We start from the raw sequence: 20,814 nt of genomic DNA, 5'->3' as shown, positions 1-20,814 counted from the left end.
GAATGATAGATACACAACTTTTAACACTGTATCACTTCGGAATATGTATGATAAGCAGACCCCGGAGAAAGTATTGCTTATAGGGAAATGCGCGATGTAGTATAGCTAATGTTTATGAACCGAGGACTCTTGCACGCATCACTGTGCAGGTAGGAGTAGTGCCGGTGCAGCTTAGTACAACGCAGTCAAAAGCAATCGACACGGGTCTTCAGAATGCCGAGACCAAAAGTACGCAAGATAGAAACACTAAGGAAATATGTTCGTCAATAAAGTGTGTTTTCCATCCATGGTAACGAACTGTTTTGTGAATTGTGTCACGTGAAATTGGCAGCCGACATGGCATGCAACGTTAAGAAGCATATACATAGCAATAAGCATAAACGCACATGTAACAGACAGAATTTAAGCAAGGTACAGCAGGAATCTCCTTCACAACTACTTGAACAAACATTTTATGAAGATATGTGTGACGCGTTTATTGCTTCAAATATTCCGTTAAACAAATTAGAAAACGCGAAACTCCGTGGCTTTTCAGAAAAGTACACTGGAAGACAAATTCCTAAAGAAGCAACACTGCGGAAGAAGTATGTGCAACATGCATATGAGAAATGTCTGCGTGAAGTGAAGTGTAAATTACAAAATGAGAAGATATGGGTTTCTATAGATGAAAGCATGGACTCTGTTGGACGTCACGTTGCAAATGTGGTTGTGGCTGCCCTTAGTGCGGAATGTTGCTGTAGCCCTATCTCTTAATCAGTGAAGTGAAGAGGGTTAATTATTCCACCATATGTGAACTTTTTGATAGTGCTATGGAGTTGCTATGGCCATCATGTGTGCAATTCAAAATATGTTACTATGCTGCTAGCTATATGAAAAAATCTGCTAAGTTTCTTGAAATACGTTCTCCGAATATGATACACGTTACATGTCTTGCACATGGATATCATAGTTCATTGCAACGCATCAATACGTAAATAATATTATTACCAGTATGTCAAGTACAATGAAATATTTAGGTCTCTTAATGAGAATAAAATTAGAATTGCACTTTGTAAGCTTCATAGCTAATGACTGGAAACTAGTCAAAAGGACGCACAAATAATGAGACTTTCATGTATTACTTCATTTCTCATGAACTAAACTGTACTACTGCCAGCGTCACGCTGTCTATCGTTATTTACCCCATCCCTCTCAAAGCAGGTATGCAATGTTGCATACTAAGCTGATAGCAATACTTTTCCCGGGGCCTAATGATAAGACTTTCTTGTGTTAAATTCTAACGTACCTTGTTTACATGTTTCGACCTATATACGGATCATTCTCAAAACTGGTCGTTGTTGGTCTTGGTGCCTCTTGTTCTGTTTCCTGTGAGGGTGCGTTCGTGTGGTATAGTGTAGAGTCAATTTCAGAACACACTCTTTGACTCTACACTACACCACACGAACGCACCCTCACAGGAAACAAAATAAGAGGCGCCAAGACCAACAACGACCAGTTCTGAGGATGACCCATAAATAGGTCGAAACATGTAAACAAGGTACATTAGAATTTAACACAAGAAAGTCTTATCATACATATTCCGAATGATAGATGTTGGGAGAAGAATAACTTTTTGTCAGGCAACCCATATTCTCTGATGTGTAACTTAGGGGACAGATCTTAGGTGACTAATTACAAAATAAATGTATTACCCTCGAGTACCATTCCATCAATCTATAGAAGGCGTTAAAAGGTCCACCCAGACCTTCACAGCATTCCTAACACTGTTGTAACAATGACAGTCAGATTCTCTCCGACATTTGAGGTCTCTGGTGAATTTATTCAAAGGCAGTGTGTATCCACAGAATCAGTTCCTTCCTGGTATCAACCGGGGTGGTGTACATGACACTATAAACATATATCCAAAGAAACAAATTAAGGGAAGTTAAGTCAGGTGATTGTGCTGGCCATGCAGCAGGTCCCTCCTCTGTCTATCTACTGATCCCTCATGTGCTTAAAACGGGGGTATATAACTTCTGAACAAAGCATCGTAAGATATGGGTTGTATGACACAAAATGTTCCTCCCTGCAAGACCTATAATCCCTCAGAGTTTGTTGCAGAGGTTCTGAACACCCTTGTGTTCTTCATATGTTTTCTAATATGCTAGTAAAAGTCTGTGATATTATTAACACTTTTATCTGAAATGTTTGTTGGGGTTTACTTCCACAGAAGCTTCTGTTTCAATTTTCACTATTGTTGTTATGACAGATAAGCAGCAATTCAAGCTATTCTTGAGTTATTATTATTAATAATTTTTTTTGGCAATTCTTGTCTTTACAAATGCTAATAGGTCTTATTCAGTGTTACTATAAATATAAGAGATTATTTCGGTACAATGAAAGAATTCAGAACTCTAAAGGGATTGAAGTAGAAAATCTGTAATTTGTCATCATTGAATCATTCCACGTCAAATCGCACAAAATTATACAAATTTTGACCTTCATATTTCTGATTGCATTTATATTTTTTTACCAACTCTATGGGTCTAATAAACCAACAAGTGTATTTTTATTTCCTCCTAACTCCACATGTTTTTAAAATATTGCATGTTAAAATTCGTTAAAAATGTCGCACAATGCAACATTTAAAGCATCATATTTCTGAGGATTTTAACAAGTCTTTTAACAATCCTTCCAATCCATCACATGGATATTTATTATGCGACGTTGCAAAGAAGTGTCATTCAGCACTAATTCCATAATCGTATTTATATAAGCAATTATTTTTAAAATACTTTTTGTTTTTGTATTGTGAACTTGATCCATTGGAAAAGTAGATGATTTTTTTCATATTGTTGAATTCTTGCTTTAAGAAATTGATTGCTTCGGATTGAAAAAAAAATGAAAGGAATCGGTGTCATGTTTCATGCTTTCTGAAATGACAACAATACTTCTGTGACGAATTTCTGTATCTTCTTTGAAATATACTACAAAAGGATGTATTGTGGCTTGGCATTTGTTCCAATGCATACCTTGTACTGAATCTTGTATTACAAATTAATAATTTTCAGAAAATTCTGCAATAACTATGCAATTTTCAGGTTGTACATTTTCTTTGCATTCCGTCAAAAATAAAATATGGCTGACTTTTGAAGGGATGACGATGCATCTTCTACATGAAAAACTTTGCTTGCTAGGGAGCCTTTTACTTTTTGAAACTTTTCACAGTGGTATCGTTTTTGTTGTAGTTTTCTTTTCTTGATAGATTCTATTGACATCAAACTCTTGTTTAATTCCTCAATATTACTGATTTCTAGCGCTGTACCCATAGAACTGCTAGAAGAAGAACTGGGATAATCACTTTTTCTGTCCGCACTTTCATTTGATTCATATTTATTAATATCACAAGAACTACTGGCTTCACCTGACCTACCTGGAAGTTGATAGATTTTTTTTACGGAAAAAATTACATATTCGCACATTCAAAGACTCCTTTAAATTGAGTTTTATCAATAAATCGCGACTTACGCATCCTCGTGTACTTTTCTTTTTAAAAGCGTGATTAGGAAGGTCAAATGAATTTAAACACTTGTTATATATTACTGTTACTGATGTTGTATAGAAGTCACGTCACTCCACGAAATTCAAACCCTGACTGATTATTTTTCTCTTCTATATTTTGTCTCCTGCCATCTGTTTACTGCCATAAAGTTTACTGCCTTACCCAGCCTTGCTATCGTTAAACACTTGGCTATATTACAGTATAAACATACAGCATTATGAAGGGCTCCCCCTCTTAGCTGAGCTGACAATAATAAAATAACTTTAGATAAGATATTTACTGCTCCTTAAGGTATTAATCATTTGATGAATGAATGCATTTGTTTTGTAGTGTAGCAACATCAGTTATTATATGCAATGGGAGATTTTGTAAAACTTTCCGCAGGCAGCCTTCTAGCCTACAGCCGCAAGCAGTTCATTAGCTGGGAATCGCGAGCGCATGCATGCCTCCAGAAAATAAATTGTTACAAATGTATGTGTGCAGATCCCACATTTCTAAATGTAGTAGTTTACAGATAATACATCAGGGAACAAGTATATATATTTTTTTTTTCAGATTTTTAACTTGGCTATTTAATATAGTAATTTTGCTTTGAAAAAGAAATGATTAAAAAATTAGGCCAAATTTTAAATTTACTTTTGATAGGCCTAAAGAAATAAAAAGTGTTGTATTTAGTCTTTCAAATGCACCTAACCGCAAATCTCAATTGTATGTAGACACAGAGTTCCAAGTGAGTTTATGTAAAAGTGCGCGCATAATTTGCGTAATTTCAAATAACTACACAAATAATTAATAATTGTGAAAATAAAACAATACGGGTCTCCTTATTTGATGTCTGGAATTCACGAAAAAAAAATTCTACAATTTACGAGAAGGTCGTGTTTTATTGCTGTGCGATTTGACGTGGAATGACTCCATTGTGGAAGCTTGGTTCCATGGCAAGCAAAGATGTTGTGGTAGACCAATGTCCACAGAAAACGATAGTTGTACTTTGAAATTTATCTATAACTCCATTGTTTTATGAACAAAACTGTATTATTATTTTTGTATAAAGTTGCTTTTTAACAAAATTGCAGAACTTTCAAATCTTTCCAAAGTTTTGAATAACCTGATTCTTTTATGAGCAAAACTGTATTATTTTTCTATAAACTTATTTCTTAAAGAAGTTGGAGGACTTTCAAATCTTTCGTGGCTTTGAGTAACTATATATATAATCAAAATTCCTACAATTTAAAGTACATAATGGCTTTACCTGGTCAAGCGTTTGTTGCAATCACTTTCATCATGGGCAGGAATTGTATCCTGAAAGAACAATTCAATTTATAGAAATGGTCCACAATTGTGTTTACATAATTTTATAACACAAGTCAGTATTAATACTTACAACAATTAAATATACCAGGTTTATCTCTTGCTCATTGCATTTTATGGGGTGGTAGTGGAATTCTGGCATCTTTTGTATAAGGAATAGTTCGATGCAAGCATGAATAACAATAAATGTGTGAGATGATGCATATATCTCGTGGACATGGAGACTAAGGAAGTATGTTTGGGTTCGAATGCACCACAGGGTTTTTTCATATTGCCAGGCTGAGGGGTACAATAAAGAGTGATAGTGATAGGATATACAGTAGCGTGCAAATTAATCCGAACAACGTAATTACTTATGCAAAAATACTCAAACGGGATAAAAAAAAAAGGATCTAAGACATACCTCAGTAATCTATGTGGCCTCCCTTGTTCCTAATAACAGCTCTGAGATGATTTGGCATGGATTCCACTAATTTCCCACAAATATTCTTCATTTCTTCATCGCGAAACCATACACCAATGAGGGCAGAAATCATCTTCTCCTTTGTAGAACAATCCATTTTTTGCATTCTTCTTTTGCAAATTGACTACAAGTTCTCAATGGGATTAATGTCGGGTGAGTTGCCTGGCCAGGGGAGTACCTGAATATTCTTCTTGTTGAAGAATTCTGTAGTTTTTCGAGACGTATGGCATGGTGCCAGGTCTTGTTGGAACACACCTCTGCCATCCGGAAATGGTTTTTGCAGCTGGGGTACGATTCTGGTTTCCAATAAGTGAATATATTTGTCAGAATTCATCATTCCCTTGATAGATATTAATGCTCCAGGCCCTTCATGTGTAAAACAACCCCAAAACATTAGTTTAGGGGGTATTTGGGTGCTTGTTGGAGATGAGCTGCTGTTACTTTTTCGGATCCTTTCCGTACGTAAGAAACACGGTGGCCGTGGACCTCGAAATGAGACTCATCAGAAAAAAGTACATTCTTCCAGTCATTCACTGTCCAGTGTTGATGTAATTTTGCCCACATTAAGTGTTTTTTGCACATAACAGGGGTTAGCAGTTGCTTCTTAATAGGCTTACGAGCCCTTCGTCCAGCTTCCAAAAGCCTACACCGCACTGTTGTGACGTGAATATTCACCCCAGTGGTAGCCATTAACTCGCGGGTTAAGTCGACAGCAGTTAGTCTAGGATTTAATTTACTTTTCCTGACAATTAAACCATCATCTGCAGGTGAAGTCTTCCTTTTCCGGCCACAGTTTCCTTTTTTCTGGGGTGTGATGGATCCAGTCTCCCTGTATCGTTTTATGATCGAATTAACAGTAGCCAAACCGATGTGACATTCTGCAGCAATTTGCCTCTGTGTCATAGAAGAATGCTCTGCTAATGTTATAATTTTAGACCGTTTTCGTGGAGTTGTATCCATTTGTGAAGATGACAATGTACACAGGACTGCAGTATTAAGTCTTCAACACAACTGAAATGCTTATAAGTACAAAACGACAGGCAAAATGTCACATGTTATAAAAAAAATGACAGACCTTCAACAATGGAATTACACGTACTACAGATGTCAATTAAAGCGGTATGAGCAGCTGTGAGGCCAACAATGACAGAAAATGTAAAAATATGTTGTGTTCGGATTAATTTGCACGCTACTGTAATGTGTAATGCATAGCGTGTACCTAGTATTAATTAAGTGTATCTTTTCATATCATATAGTCTATGTTGTAATCACCATTGGAGAGGAAAGGGGAAGGAAGATGTTTGAGTTGTTTAAATTTGCTGTACTGTATTTTATTTTATGTATTACTTGTTGTTTGTAAATTACATTATGAATATATTGCACAGTAGGTAAATTGCGTTCTGTTTTAATTTGAAAAAAGTTTCTTTCTACAGCAATCTCTAAAGGAATAACTAGAATTAATCTTGCTCTTATTAGCATTATTATTTTAATTTGCGGTAGGATTGGCTGTAAAATGAGTGGGATTATGCAACTTCACAATGACTAGCAGCAAGAGATACGCTAGGTATTAACACAATTAACATAATGTACATGTAAAAAAATCAAATTTTATTACTACATGTTTTAAAGAATATTCAGCCCTCTGCAGTTTTAAATTGAACTGTGAATGTGCTAGTAATAATAGTAGAATTAAGTACGACTATAGCAAGTTTTAGTTGCCTGCTGGGGAGTGGGGTCTAAAGTGACAAGATTAATGGGGTCTCATTTACATTCTGAGTCTCGGACCAACTTAAAAATGGAGGTTGTAGAACTAAATAAATATTAAATGAGCACAAAGAGATTATTAACTACTGTACTGTACTTTATTCGGTTTCGCAGAGAATTTATTAGCCATTTTACAACTTGATTACACAACTTTTAACACTATATTACTTTGGAAAACGTATTATATGTCTTTCACATGTTAAATTTTATGTTACCTTGTTAACATGTTTCGGCCTGCTATTGGCCATCAAACAATAACAAATATTACATTCAAACCGAAGGCCTATTCATGGGATCACCCATTTCCAGCATACTAGCAGAAATATTCATACACCACATAGAACAGACATACATACTAAACAAAGACAACAACAAACACACAGACAACATCATATATTGGCACAGATACGTAGACGACATACTAATACTATACAAAGGAAACAAAAGACAGATCCAAAACCTACATCAACACATAAACAAAATACACCCAAAGCTACACTACACATTAGAAATTGAAAACAACTAATCCATAAATTTTCTAGACATCACAATAACAAAAGTCGACAACAAACACACATTCAAAGCCTACAGAAAACCCACAACAACAACAACACACATACACAACACAAACAAGCTGCATTCTGAACAGTGGTACACAGACTACTCAACATACCAATGAATCAACAGGATTACAAAGAAGAGCTAAACACAATCAAAGAAAACGGATACAACCCCGACATAATAGACAACATAATACGAAAGACAAAACATAATCACAAAAAACATAAGAATACAACACAAACACAAGAACACAAAAAATACATCTCACTAACATAAGAAAACAAAAACACACACAAGATTGCAACTTCACTCAAGAAATTAAATTACAACATCGCATACAGAACAAATAATACTCTATAAAAACATCTCAACACACAAACAAACAAATACAACCACACAGGCGTATACAAACTGAAATGTAACCCTTGCAACAACTTCTACATAGGACAGACAGGCAGATCATTTCAAACACGTTACAAAGAACACATCACAGCCATAACAAAATTACAAAACCCTTTCACATATGCAGAACACATCACAAATGCTAACCACACATACAGAGACATCAACACAGACATGGAAATTCTACACATCCAACCAAAAAGCCAGAAACTAAACACACTAGAACAATACGAAATATACAAACACACAAAAACACATCCAAATGAAATTCTCAACACACAACTCAATTTCAGAACACACACTCTTTGACTCCACATTACACTACACAAACACACTCCCACAGGAAACAAAACAAAAGGCGCCAAGACCAGCAATAACCAGTTCTGATGATGGCCAATAGCGGACCGAAACATGTTAAGAAGGTAACATAAAATTTAACACCTGAAAGACATACAATATGTTTTCCAAAATGTATTAGCATCTCAGATGACAATGATATTTTCCATTGCAGTTCTTTTACCAATAGTAAGTGAAAGGCAATTATCACCAAGATCAGAAATGATAAGTGTAATGCTGACCACAGTATCTCATTCTAGTGCTGAGGTGATGAAATCATGGAGCCCTACCTCCATGCCCCCCAGCAGGAAAGTCCCAAGTAGTATTTTGTGTAGGATGACAGATCAGGTAGTATTTTGTGTAGGATGACAGATATAAATAAAACAGTACCGTAGACAACTGTAAAATTCCAGTCAGTAATAATTTCACAGAACTGTAGAACTGTTGACATTGGTACTAGATCATGGGTTCAGTTACTTTTCCTCATACACATCTGCTTGTCAGTCATCACCGCTGGTGGTCGAAGTCAGATGCATTTTATTTCCCCCCCCCCCCCCCAGCCATCCATCAAAATCTAGATGATTTTACAAGATTCACATTACAGTATAACAAACATCATTCATTGAGATCAACACGTACATATACACTGTAGTAGTCCTGACATTGTCTTTAACCAAACAGCACTACTAGTTACCAAGTCTTATAGTGCTGTTTTCATCCGATTGTCATATAAATAAATATTATTACATATTTATAATTCGTAGTGCGGAAGGAAAAAACTATTACTCGTAGTTAATCTCACATTTTAACAAAAACAATGTACCATTACGTTTGTAAAATATAAACTCAACTAATGACAATGCAACTGATGGTTTTGGGAAATGACTAAAAATTAATATAAGAATTGTAAGTAAGCATGATTTGCAGGTAGTGATTTATGACGACATAAAAGATGTGATTTACAGTGAAATATGTAAACATAATATGCAAAGAATATTTTCAATTGCATTCAAAATTTGTAATGATGTTCACTGAAATGGATTTTCCAACTGGAAAAAAAAAAAGTATTGAAAAACTTACAACATAGAAAGTGTTTGTCACAGGAAGCTGATATGAAGATATTGATGCACAGGAGTTCAAATCTAACTTTGTGATTTGGGTAATTTTAAAACAACATTTTTATCGAATAATTTCGAGGGAAAAATTGTTCCGGAGCCGGGTATCGAACCCGGGACCTTTGGTTTAACGTACCAATGCTCTACCACTGAGCTACTAGGGAACTCTAACCGACACCGATCCAATTTTTCCCTCTATATCCACAGACCTCAAAATGGGCTGACAACCGTCAAGCAACCAACTTCGAGTGCACACTAACTCCGTGTGACTTAAATTGTGGTTTTCTGTTAACGAACAGAGACGTGTATTATGCAAATCAAGATTTTCAGGTATAACTCCCTGTAAAGTTGATTTGAATAATTTCGAGGGAAAAATTGTTCCGGAGCCGGGTATCGAACCCGGGACCTTTGGTTTAACGTACCAACCCGGCTCCGGAACAATTTTTCCCTCGAAATTATTCAAATCAACTTTACAGGGAGTTATACCTGAAAATCTTGATTTGCATAATACACGTCACTGTTCGTTAACAGAAAACCAAAATTTAGGTCACACGGAGTTAGTGTGCACTCGAAGTTGGTTGCTTGACGGTTGTCAGCCCACTTTGAGGTCTGTGGATATAGAGGGAAAAATTGGATCGGTATCGGTTAGAGTTCCCGAGTAGCTCAGTGGTAGAGCGTTGGTACGTTAAACCAAAGGTCCCGGGTTCAATACCTGGCTCCGGAACAATTTTTCCCTCGAAATTATTCAAATCAACTTTACAGGGAGTTATACCTGAAAATCTTGATTTGCAACATTTTTATCATCAGAATTCACCATAAGGAAAAAATATGTTCATAGTATGTATGAAAGAGGATCTGTGCAGAATTCACTTGGACATATTATCTACCTCTCAATAGATTAAACTACAGATAGCACGGTATCCTAGATAGATGGAAAGTTGGGTTCTGAGGCACACAATTGACTACAACCAATTAGTAGTGGTAGTGGCATAGTGTCCTATTATTATTTAATTAATTTAACAATATGGCAAATTTATGAGTATTAAAGTTAGTTTAATAATATTATAAGCACTAAAATAAATTTCACAATTTTATAACTGATATTTCAGCAAATTTGTAAAAAAAAACATTTCAACTTAGAGCCTATTTTTCGATTTTTAGAGCCTATTTCCTAAACTTTAAAGCCTATTTTAGGCACCTAAAAATACGAAGTCTGCTCATGAGTGATACCTTATTAATATCACTTGAGAGATTCTAACCTGTCTTCGGACATTTGATTAAACAACAAAAACAAACACTTGTTTAATACACCCATAAGTAACGTACTTCTTAATGACTGTGGTTGTAGCTGAGGTGTTGAACCAGTCACACTAACCATGGTCACTATAACCAAATTCAACCATATTTAAAGAACAAGCACCAACCCTCATACATAGAGAGTTCTGAGGAATTCTGGAGAAAAGCAGTATCTACCGAGATTATCTTGTATTTAAAATCTTTGGACTCTTAAATATTATCTCACCACATATTCTCCATTCACGAGAGGAGGATCTGAAGAAGTTTTTCGAGCACCTGGTGGCGTATCTCCATTTTCTGTGTCACTTTCATCTTCACAGACATCACGGCCTTCTCGATCTGGTTCACTACCAGCACCAATATTATCCACAAAATCACCTGCTGAGAGAGCAATACAATATTATCTTCCTAACATTCAGTTCTTTTTCTGCACGATTTTAAAGTCATTTCTTTCAATCATGTCAATATTATGAACAACATAATGACAAAATGTAGACATGAATCTGTAAGTAACTTTTCATGCAATTAAAAAAAATAAGCTAAAACTAAATAATTTAATCCATTTTGAATCTTGCGTACACCACTTTTAACACTTGAATATAATTAATTGATGAACTAGTGGACTTACTCGTGTTAAATATGTCATATTTGTCCGGCTTACAGCTGTTTCAGTGCTTCATGCACCATCATCAGAGCCTACTAGATAGCGGCGTCATCTCGAACTTCTCTGCCTGGAAGGAGGGTGTGTTTTATTGTTGGAAGGTGTTGAAGTGTGGAGTCGAATAGTGTGTGTGTACTGAAATTGATCTGTGTGTTGAGGATTTGATCGGGGTGTGTTTTAGTGTGTTTGTATATTTCGTATTGTTCTAGTGTGTTGAGTTTTTGGTTCTTAGGTTGTGTGTGTAGGATTTCCATATCCGTATTTATGTTATTGTATGTATGGTTAATATTGGTTATGTGATCGGCGTATGTAGATGTATTGTGTCCTCTGGTTATAGCTTTAATGTGTTCTTTGTAGCATGTTTGGAATGATCTGCCTGTCTGTCCTATGTAGAACTTGTCGCAACTATTACATTTGAGTTTGTATACACCTGTGTGGTCGTATTTATTTGTTTGTGTTTTTTGTGTGTTGAGATGTCTTTGTAGTGTGTTTTCTGTTCTGTATGTTATGTTGTATTTCTGTTTTCTGAATGAAGATGCGATCTTATGTGTGCTTTTGTTTTCATATGTTAGTGTGATGTATTTCTTGTGTTCTTGTGTTTGTGTTGTTTTGTGTATTTTTGTGTTTGTGTTCTTTTGTGTATTTTTGTTTGTTAAACACAACACAAACACAAGAACACAAGAAATACATCACACTAACATATGAAAACAAAAGCACACATAAGATCACATCTTCATTCAGAAAGCAGAAATACAACATAACACACAGAACAGAAAACACACTACAAAGACATCTCAACACAGAACAGAAAAACACACTACAAAGATATCTGAACACACAAAAAACACAAACAAATAAATACGACCACACAGGTGTATACAAACTCAAATGTAATAGTTGCGACAAGTTCTACATAGGACAGACAGGCAGATCATTCCAAACACGCTACAAAGAACACATTAAAGCTATAACCAGAGGACACAATACATCTACATACACCGATCACATAACCAATACTAACCATACATACAATAACATAAATACGGATATGGAAATCCTACACACACAACCTAAGAACCAAAAACTCAATACACTAGAACAATACGAAATATACAAACACACTAAAACACACCCCGATCAATCCTCAACACACAGATCAATTTCAGTACACACACACACACACTATTCGACTCCACACTTCAACACCTTCCAACAATAAAACACAACCTCCTTCCAGGCAGAGAAGTTCGAGATGACGCCGCGATCTAGTAGGCTCTGATGATGGTGCATGAAGCACTGAAACAGCTGTAAGCCGGACAAATATTACATATTTAACACGAGTAAGTCCACTAGTTCATCAATTAATTAAATAATTTACCTTATGTAACTTGATTTATCATGCAACAAGAACATATCTTATTCTTTAAATAAGTTACATATTATTTCTCAACTTGACAATTGTCCAACAATGAATAAGAAAAATAAGTCTATAAGCACAGTGTAGGTTTAAAATAAACATTCTTCGACATAATTATATTTCCCGTTTTTCCTTCTTTTAATGACTATCAACATGTTTTTCAACACAGTGTTCATGAACAGAAGTTTCTGTTACTAATGCTTAACTGTTGGCAGTAGAGCTTGTAGTTCTCTAGCACCCCAATATTTTTCACTTATAAAAATAGGGAGAGGAGTTACGGCAAGGATGCCCTTTATCATCTACCCTGTTTTTTTAATACAATTTTGTACATTGCAATGCAATACATCATAACGAGCAATTGAAAGCAATGCAATATGATACAACATTCTTCAACACAGTGCAATTCATCATTACATGAAATAAAATCCAGTATTACTGTATGTAGTAAATTGGTAATAAAAATTTAAGACCTATTATAATTAACCACTTAATGATATACATATATATAGACGTGGACAAATTATTAGCAAAACTGACGATTTTTATTGTATAATTATACAAAATTTGACTTTTCAATTTTGACTGCAGTTGATATGTTTACGTACTTCTGAGTACTATAATCACAAAAATGTTAACAGTCGTCTAAATTGAGAAGCGACATTTTGTAAAAATATGTCACAAAAGTCGTACATTTTGCTAATAATTTGTCCACGTCTGTATTGCAAGTATTAGGCCTACCTGAAATAGTCTAGTATGTTCTCACGTAAGTGTCTTAATGGTACTTGCACTTAATGAATAAAACCAAACAAAGTTAAATACAAGTCGCAACTTTGTAACTTTTTTCTATTTACATTAATTACATGAATTAACTATATGATATAAAATACCCACTACCAAGCAAAATTTGTTTAAATAACACAATTTAGGAAAGAGTTAATGAATTCAATTATTTAGGATATAAACTTTCTTTTGTTGAAAATTTGGATTTATCAGAGAAAATTGTAAAATTCAACAAATCAATGGGCATCATTAATAGAGTTTTAAAACCTTCATTAGTACAAAAATCAACTCTTACACGTCTTTATCAAATAATAGCTCGACCAGTCTTATGTTATGAGAGTGAAGCGTGGACTATAAGGGCAAAAGATGAAAGCAGACTAACAGCTTGCGAGATGAGATTCATGTGCCGAACAGCTGGCTACACTAAATGGGATCGAAAGAAAAATGAAGATATCCTTCAAGAACTTAATGTGTCATCAATACTGGACTATATCTCCAGATATCAGTCAAACTGGAAGGAACACATCTCAAGAAAGGTTTCATCCAGGATCCCTAAGGCAATAATGAAGTATCGTCCAAATGGGAAATGGTCACTTGGTCAACCTATTAAAAGATGGCAAGAAAATCGCTTTTTCAGGCCGTAACAGTTCTTTTGGGACTAGTACTTGACAGGATGATGATGATTATGATGATGATGATGATATTTAAGAGAGTTCTATGTTTAAGTTTTGAGCACCATGTATTAACTGGAGTTGCACGTAATATAGACTGTCTTTCGTCATAAAGCACAAGTTTCAGTTCACGTATTTCAGCATGTCCACTAGTCAGGACATAATGCACTACACCATGAATAAGCCACAACTGAGGTTCCAAGTTTTCACTGGAACCAAAATCAAAATGGAGTAGTTTCTGTAGCGCATCAATGGGATTAGTTGACATGTCAAATTTGCACAGCTGATGTTTTAGCCACGTCCAGATAGCTCTGGCACCTAGACAACCCATTAGTCTGTGTTGGATCGTATCCAGTCCATTACACTTCCCACAAGCTGGTTATTGGATTCTGTTAGGATGACGTCATTAACCATCATGTAAGATGTTACTAACCATTCTGTGGAAAATGATGCTGGACCAGGGACGATTTGGGAATTTCTCTTGCACAAGAGGCGTCATAGTCATACTGCTCCATAACACTTTGTAGATGATTTTAGAAGTGAGCAGAGAGTCTGGTTTCAGTTCTGTTTGTTGAAATTCTTTTAAACCTTTGAAAACGCAGCGATATGCATCTGAAGTGCTGGGTCTAGCTGCGTGTTGGTTGTTCCATTGTCGCCATCTCTGAATATCCACAATTCCCCACTACCTTCCAAAGACAACAGTATTCATCGTATCAAAAGCGATTGGGCCTTGATTGCTACATCTACCAGGTTTTGACCGCCTTTACCCTTTTTATTACAAAGTTAGATCTACTGATTCGATATACATGACCTAACCAAATATAGAAGCCAACTGATTTTTCCACTTGTTGTGAAAACTTTGCAGGCATTGGCAATGTGGAAGCTGCATACCAGATTTTGGATAAGATAAAAGTGTTGATATGCCAAAACTTCTGAAATAAGTTGAGTTTGTGCATCTGATGACATGATGTACAGAGTTAACTATTTTTTCCCAATTACGGGCAAGCATTTCCTCAAATGCTGGTTTGAAGTACATTCCTAGAATCCGAACTTCATCACACACTGTGAAATGGGATTGTGAAAACTCAGTCTGCCAAGCCCCCAAAGGCAACAAAGATGATTTCTTGTAATTCAAATGCGCTCCAAAAGCCAAGTTGTGCATCCTCGCCATGTTCGCCACAATTTGTTCATCTTCAGGGCATTGGAGTAGTACTGTCACGTCATCTGCATAAGCCCGGACTGCAAAGTGGAGACATTCAGGTTGCTGCTCTAGCATGCAATTGTGTACAGTGCGAAGAAATGGTTGCAATGACAGAGAAAATAATAGCATGGAAAGCGGACAGCCTTGTCGACCTCCCCTCTTAATTGGGCAACTTGACGTAAAGTATCCATTTAGTTGCACTTTTGATCTGCCAACAGCATAAAGCTTTCAAATGACGGATATGATAAAGTGTGGCACATTAAGTTTTTCGAGGACCATGAATAAGAAAGAGTGATTAACACGATCGAAAGCCTTTTCAAAATCTAAGGATAGTACAGCAGCTTGTTCTGTGGGATGCACTTGTACGTATTCCATGGTATTTCGTAAAGCAGATAAATTCCAGAAAATATTTCTGCCAAGTATTCTGCATATTTGTTCATTCTCTATCAGATGTGGAAGTAACGGTTTAAGTCTACTGACCAAAACTTTCATCAATAGTTTATAATCCGTATTAAGTAACGTAATGAGATGGTAATCAGCAATGGTACATGGATTTGTTTTGGGAAGTAAAATGATTATGCCTTCTCCAAAGTTATGAAGTTTCTTGTGTAGTACAAATGTCATTGAAAGCTGTCAAAAGGGGATCTTTTACGATATCCCAAAATGTTTTATAAAAATCATATGTGATACCATCATTTCGGGGGGATATTTGTTTTCTTGTCCCTAATAAAGCTTGTAGAAGTTCCGCTTCACCAATCAGCTGTTGTAGGAGTTGTTGATCTTCTAGGTTGATGTATCGATTAACATTTTGTAATAAAGAATTACACATCTCATTCGATATGGGATATTCATCGAAATGTTCTTGGAAATGTCTCATAGCCATGTGAAGACAGTCTGCAGTTGTTGAAATTAGTTGACTGTCATTTGTCCGGAAATGATGAATGTATTTTATTCACGATAACCTCTTTTCTTTTCTTTCACTACATGAAATAATGTTCCTTTCCCATTGTCCATTTTGGATTTGGGTCTACACCTTATCTTTTTTTTTAGGTTATTTTACGACGCTGTATCAACATCTAGGTTATTTAGCGTCTGAATGAAATGAAGGTGATAATGCCGGTGAAATGAGTCCGGGGTCCAGCACCGAAAGTTACCCAGCACTTGCTCATATCGGATTGAAGGAAAACCCCGGAAAAAACCTCAACCAGGTAACTTTCCCCAACTGAGATTCGAACCCGGGCCACCTGGTTTCGCGGCCAGATGCGCTGACCGTTACTCCACAGGTGTGGACTACACCTTATCATCACGCTCTGCATTATATATTCATGGAGTTGAGATATTTTTTGTTTAATTTTGTTCATTTCCTCGTATACTTTTTCTCCTCTCTGAATCTGGTCATGTAGTTCATTTAGTACTTGATAACAAAAAGAAAGTGTTGCACACTACTCACGTGATTTTAATGACCCTACACGCTTAAAATATGATTGGATAGCCAGCTTGAATGTGTTGATCCAACACTTAAAAGGCAAAGTAGCCTGCAAGGGTTGCTTTCTGTTAATTACATCAGAAAAATAAGTGCGAAAATCATTTTGATCATCGTCTTTACTATATAACAATGGATTCAGTTTCCAATAACTACGTCCTGTGGTAGCAAGTTTTTCTTTTATTCTGAGGGTCATAGTAAGACATTCATGATCAGAAAATGCTATGGGCATGACTGTTGCATTGGAAATGGCATTAATGGTGTCCTTATCCACATAGATTCGGTCCAATCGAGATGCCGACTCCCCCCGAAAAAATGTAAACTGCACCATCCAAGTATCTTTCAAATTTAATTCTTCAACCAATTGATTGACAGTAGGTGCCGTGTGTTCAACATCTACTTGGAGAATTCGGTGAAGAACTGTTTTCAGAACATGGGAGGAGTAAAAGTAGGAGGAAGAAGAATAAAGTGCGTAAGATTTGCTGATGATATGGCATTGTTAGCAGAAGAGGAGATGATACTAAAGGATATACTACTCAAGCTAAATGACAGCTGTAAGCAGTATGAAATGAAGATAAATGCAAACAAGATGAATACCATTGTTATAGCAAGAAAAATAAAGAAGGTAAACTTGCGAATTCTAAATGAGGCAGTAGAGCAAGTGAAAATCTTCAAATATTTGGGGTGTACTATAAGCAGTAACATGAGCTGCTGCCAGGAAGTCAAAAGGAGGATAGTAATGGCAAAGAAAGCTTTTAGCAGAAAAAGGAGCATCTTCTGCAGACCTCTGGAAAAAGAATTAAGAGACTAGTGAAGTGCTTTGTGTGGAGTATGGCACTTTAAGGGGCAGAAACATGGACATTACGACGAAGTGAAGAGAAACGAGTAGAAGCATTTGAAATGTGGATATGGAGAAGAATAAAGCACTGAAGTGGACAGACAGAATAACAAATGAAGTTGTAGAAAGAGTGAGTGAAGAAAGAATGATGCTGAAACTAATCAGAACGAGAAAAAGGAATTGGTTGGGTCACTGGCTGAGAATCTTCTGATTGACATGTGCATCTATTATCAGGCAGTACACCTCACTTGATATGTGTCAGAGGAAGAACAAAATTGTTTGTATGCATCTGAAGCCTTGACTAGTGGAATATACAGCTATTCGGCAATGTATTCAATGGAGGGGGGGGGGGAAGGGACTGCCCACCCTACCCAATTATCTCCTGGCCTAGTTGCCTCATAAGTGATGCCTTATTGATATCACTTGTGAGGTTCAGACCTGTCTTCGGACAACAACTAGCTAAGAAGAAACCGCCTACTGAAATATGCACTGGAAAAAATGATGACCAGGAGAAGAGTTCGGGGCAGAAGAAGATATCAGATGATAGACGACATTAAGATATGTGGAGACTAAGAGGAAGGCAGAAAATAGGAACAACTGGAGAATGCTGGGTTTGCAGTGAAAGATCTTCCCATGAGCAGAGCAGAGGAAATTCTCTTCAAAATATGTGACTGGTTCTCAGTCAATAAATTAGTATTAAATTGTAACAAAACTAACATAATTCCATTTAAATCCTGTCCAAATTCAACGTCGCAAATTTCTAGCGCAATAATTAACAATAGATCCCTATTAGAAACAACAACAACCAAATTTCTTGGCTTAAAAATCGATAACGTGTTAAATTGGAAAAATCATATTAAAGAAATTACCCCCAAACTAAATTCAGCTTGTTTTGCTATTAGATCTATGCAAAAGATAGTAAATATCAATACCTTAAAAACAATATACTTTGCATACTTCCACTCGGTAATGAGTTTTGGAATAATATTCTGGGGAAATTCCACAGATAGTAACAGTATATTTCTATTACAAAAAAGAGTAATTAGAATAATAGTAGGTGCCAAATCTAGGGAATTGTGGACTATTTAAAAAAAACTACAAATAATGCCCATGGCTTGTCAGTATATCTTTTCATTAATAGTCTTCCTCGTATGTAATCGTGAAAACTTTGTAACTAATTCAACAGTTCATAGCATAAATACACGTCAAAAAAATTACTTTCATACTCCGTCGGCAAGTCTATCATGCTATCAAAAAGGAGTGCGTTATATGGCAGTAAAAATTTTTAATAGCCTCCCTATCGATATAAAAAATGAAACTCAGAACATAAAATTATTTAGGGCCAAATTAAAGAAGTACCTAATTTCTCACGCCTTCTATTCTGTAGGTGAATTCATGACATTCAATAACACTTCATGAAATTGATACTAAAACTATGTGTTGTACTAGTAGACTATATTGTAAATCTCGTCTGTATATATTTCATCTAGACTGTGACTATAAATTAAGATTTTATAATAGTATTAAGTTTTTTGACTTGTTCCATATTCTAGCTGTAAGCATGTATGAATACCATGGAATGTTAATAAATACAATACAATACATGTATATACGTACGTACATATGTATGTTTTTTTTCTAGCAACTGCCTGACATCGGAGGACGTCTATTTATTCTTAAGTGGCATAGAGAGGAAAAATATAATTCAATTCTATGTCGATGAATGTAGCAATTCGTTGCTTTAGAGTGTAAACCTGCTAACAGCCAAACAGAAAATTTTACAAGGGAAGCAAAAAACTAAGTTTAAATTAACTCTGAAACTTTAGGACCAAATCCAAAGTACAGGTACAAATGCTACATTATCTTCTTTATAGTACATCTCTGACATCACAATTTCCTCATCCTATTAATTTTTCAGCTTAATAAAAAGATCCTGTTTTTTTTCTTTATAGTGTTTATTCTTAAGTGGCATAGAGATGAAAAATATAATTCAATTCTATGTCGATGAATGTAGCAATTCGTCACTTTAGAGTGTAAACCTGCTAACAGCCAAACAGAAAATTTTACAAGGGAAGCAAAAAACTAAGTTTAACAGCATATCACATAGAGGCAGCAATTTAAATAATAAACGTCCACAGAAAATCAAAGAACTTAACATAAGAAAATTAAAAAAAGAGGTAAAGAACATTTTATTAACACATATGCCATTTTGCACAAATGAATATCTAAATTTAAAATTTTAGAATTTAACGTTTCTTGATACTGCCCTTGACCATTTATGTTTCAGGTAACTCAGAGTTGAAGAAAAGACAGGGAAAAGCAAAAAGAGAAGATACTAGATAGAACAGTGGAAACTGAAGATCAATTTGCATGTCACTCAATATTAAACTGTTAAATTTATTTAGAATTAAGTCTATTTTTGTATTATATTGTATGTTATGTCATTTTTCTTGTGTATTGACGACGCCATGAATACTTGTAATTCTATTCGGCTAATAAAGATCTAATCTAATCTAATCTAATCTAATTCCTTCATAAAGTCATTTTTCCTAGGCAATAAATGTTCTAGTAAACCATAACATGTCGTCAGAGGTCCTGGGTTCTGGCAGCTTTCCTTTAGTGACACAAGTGACTCTCTCTTTGAAGATTTCTGCTAGAACTGTTTTCCTTTATCTGTAGCAGCATTGCCAACCGTGGCCGAATTCGGCTAAACGTAGCTTAATTTTTAGTCATGTAGCTTGTAGCAGAATGGTCGTAGCCGAATGTCAAAATGTAGCCGAATTGAGATTCGATGGAGCGACCATCTGTGAATACTTAAATTTTATGTGTAAACACTTTCTTTTAACAAATTTATTTTGTCATACTAACACCGACCAGAATTTCCTCACTTCGTCATTAAAATTATGAAAACACTTTCTTTTAACAAATTTATTTTGTCATACTAATACCGACCAGAATTTCCTCACTTCGTCAT

At 35.6% G+C, this 20,814-nt stretch overlaps 1 protein-coding gene across 2 annotated transcripts in view; it reads right to left on the bottom strand.

Annotated features, from left to right (window-relative positions):
- The window catches only part of PKD (serine/threonine-protein kinase D3), a 170,870-nt gene that overhangs the window by 72,100 nt on the left and 77,956 nt on the right, over nucleotides 1-20,814 (bottom strand). The window contains exons 6-7 of one of the 2 annotated variants that reach the window (XM_069848490.1): nucleotides 11,016-11,170; nucleotides 4,794-4,843 (exon numbers count right to left, since the gene is read on the bottom strand). In XM_069848490.1, coding sequence (XP_069704591.1) covers nucleotides 4,794-4,843; nucleotides 11,016-11,170 — 205 coding nt within the window. The remainder of the gene's footprint in view (nucleotides 1-4,793; nucleotides 4,844-11,015; nucleotides 11,171-20,814) is intronic. The other variant, XM_069848491.1, reaches the window with a different exon arrangement.

The sequence above is a fragment of the Periplaneta americana genome, chromosome 15 (assembly GCF_040183065.1).
Source record: "Periplaneta americana isolate PAMFEO1 chromosome 15, P.americana_PAMFEO1_priV1, whole genome shotgun sequence".
NCBI classification, from domain to species: domain Eukaryota; kingdom Metazoa; phylum Arthropoda; class Insecta; order Blattodea; family Blattidae; genus Periplaneta; species Periplaneta americana.
The sequence above is the reverse complement of the archived record's forward strand: the minus strand, read 5'-3'. Positions and strand labels throughout refer to the sequence as shown.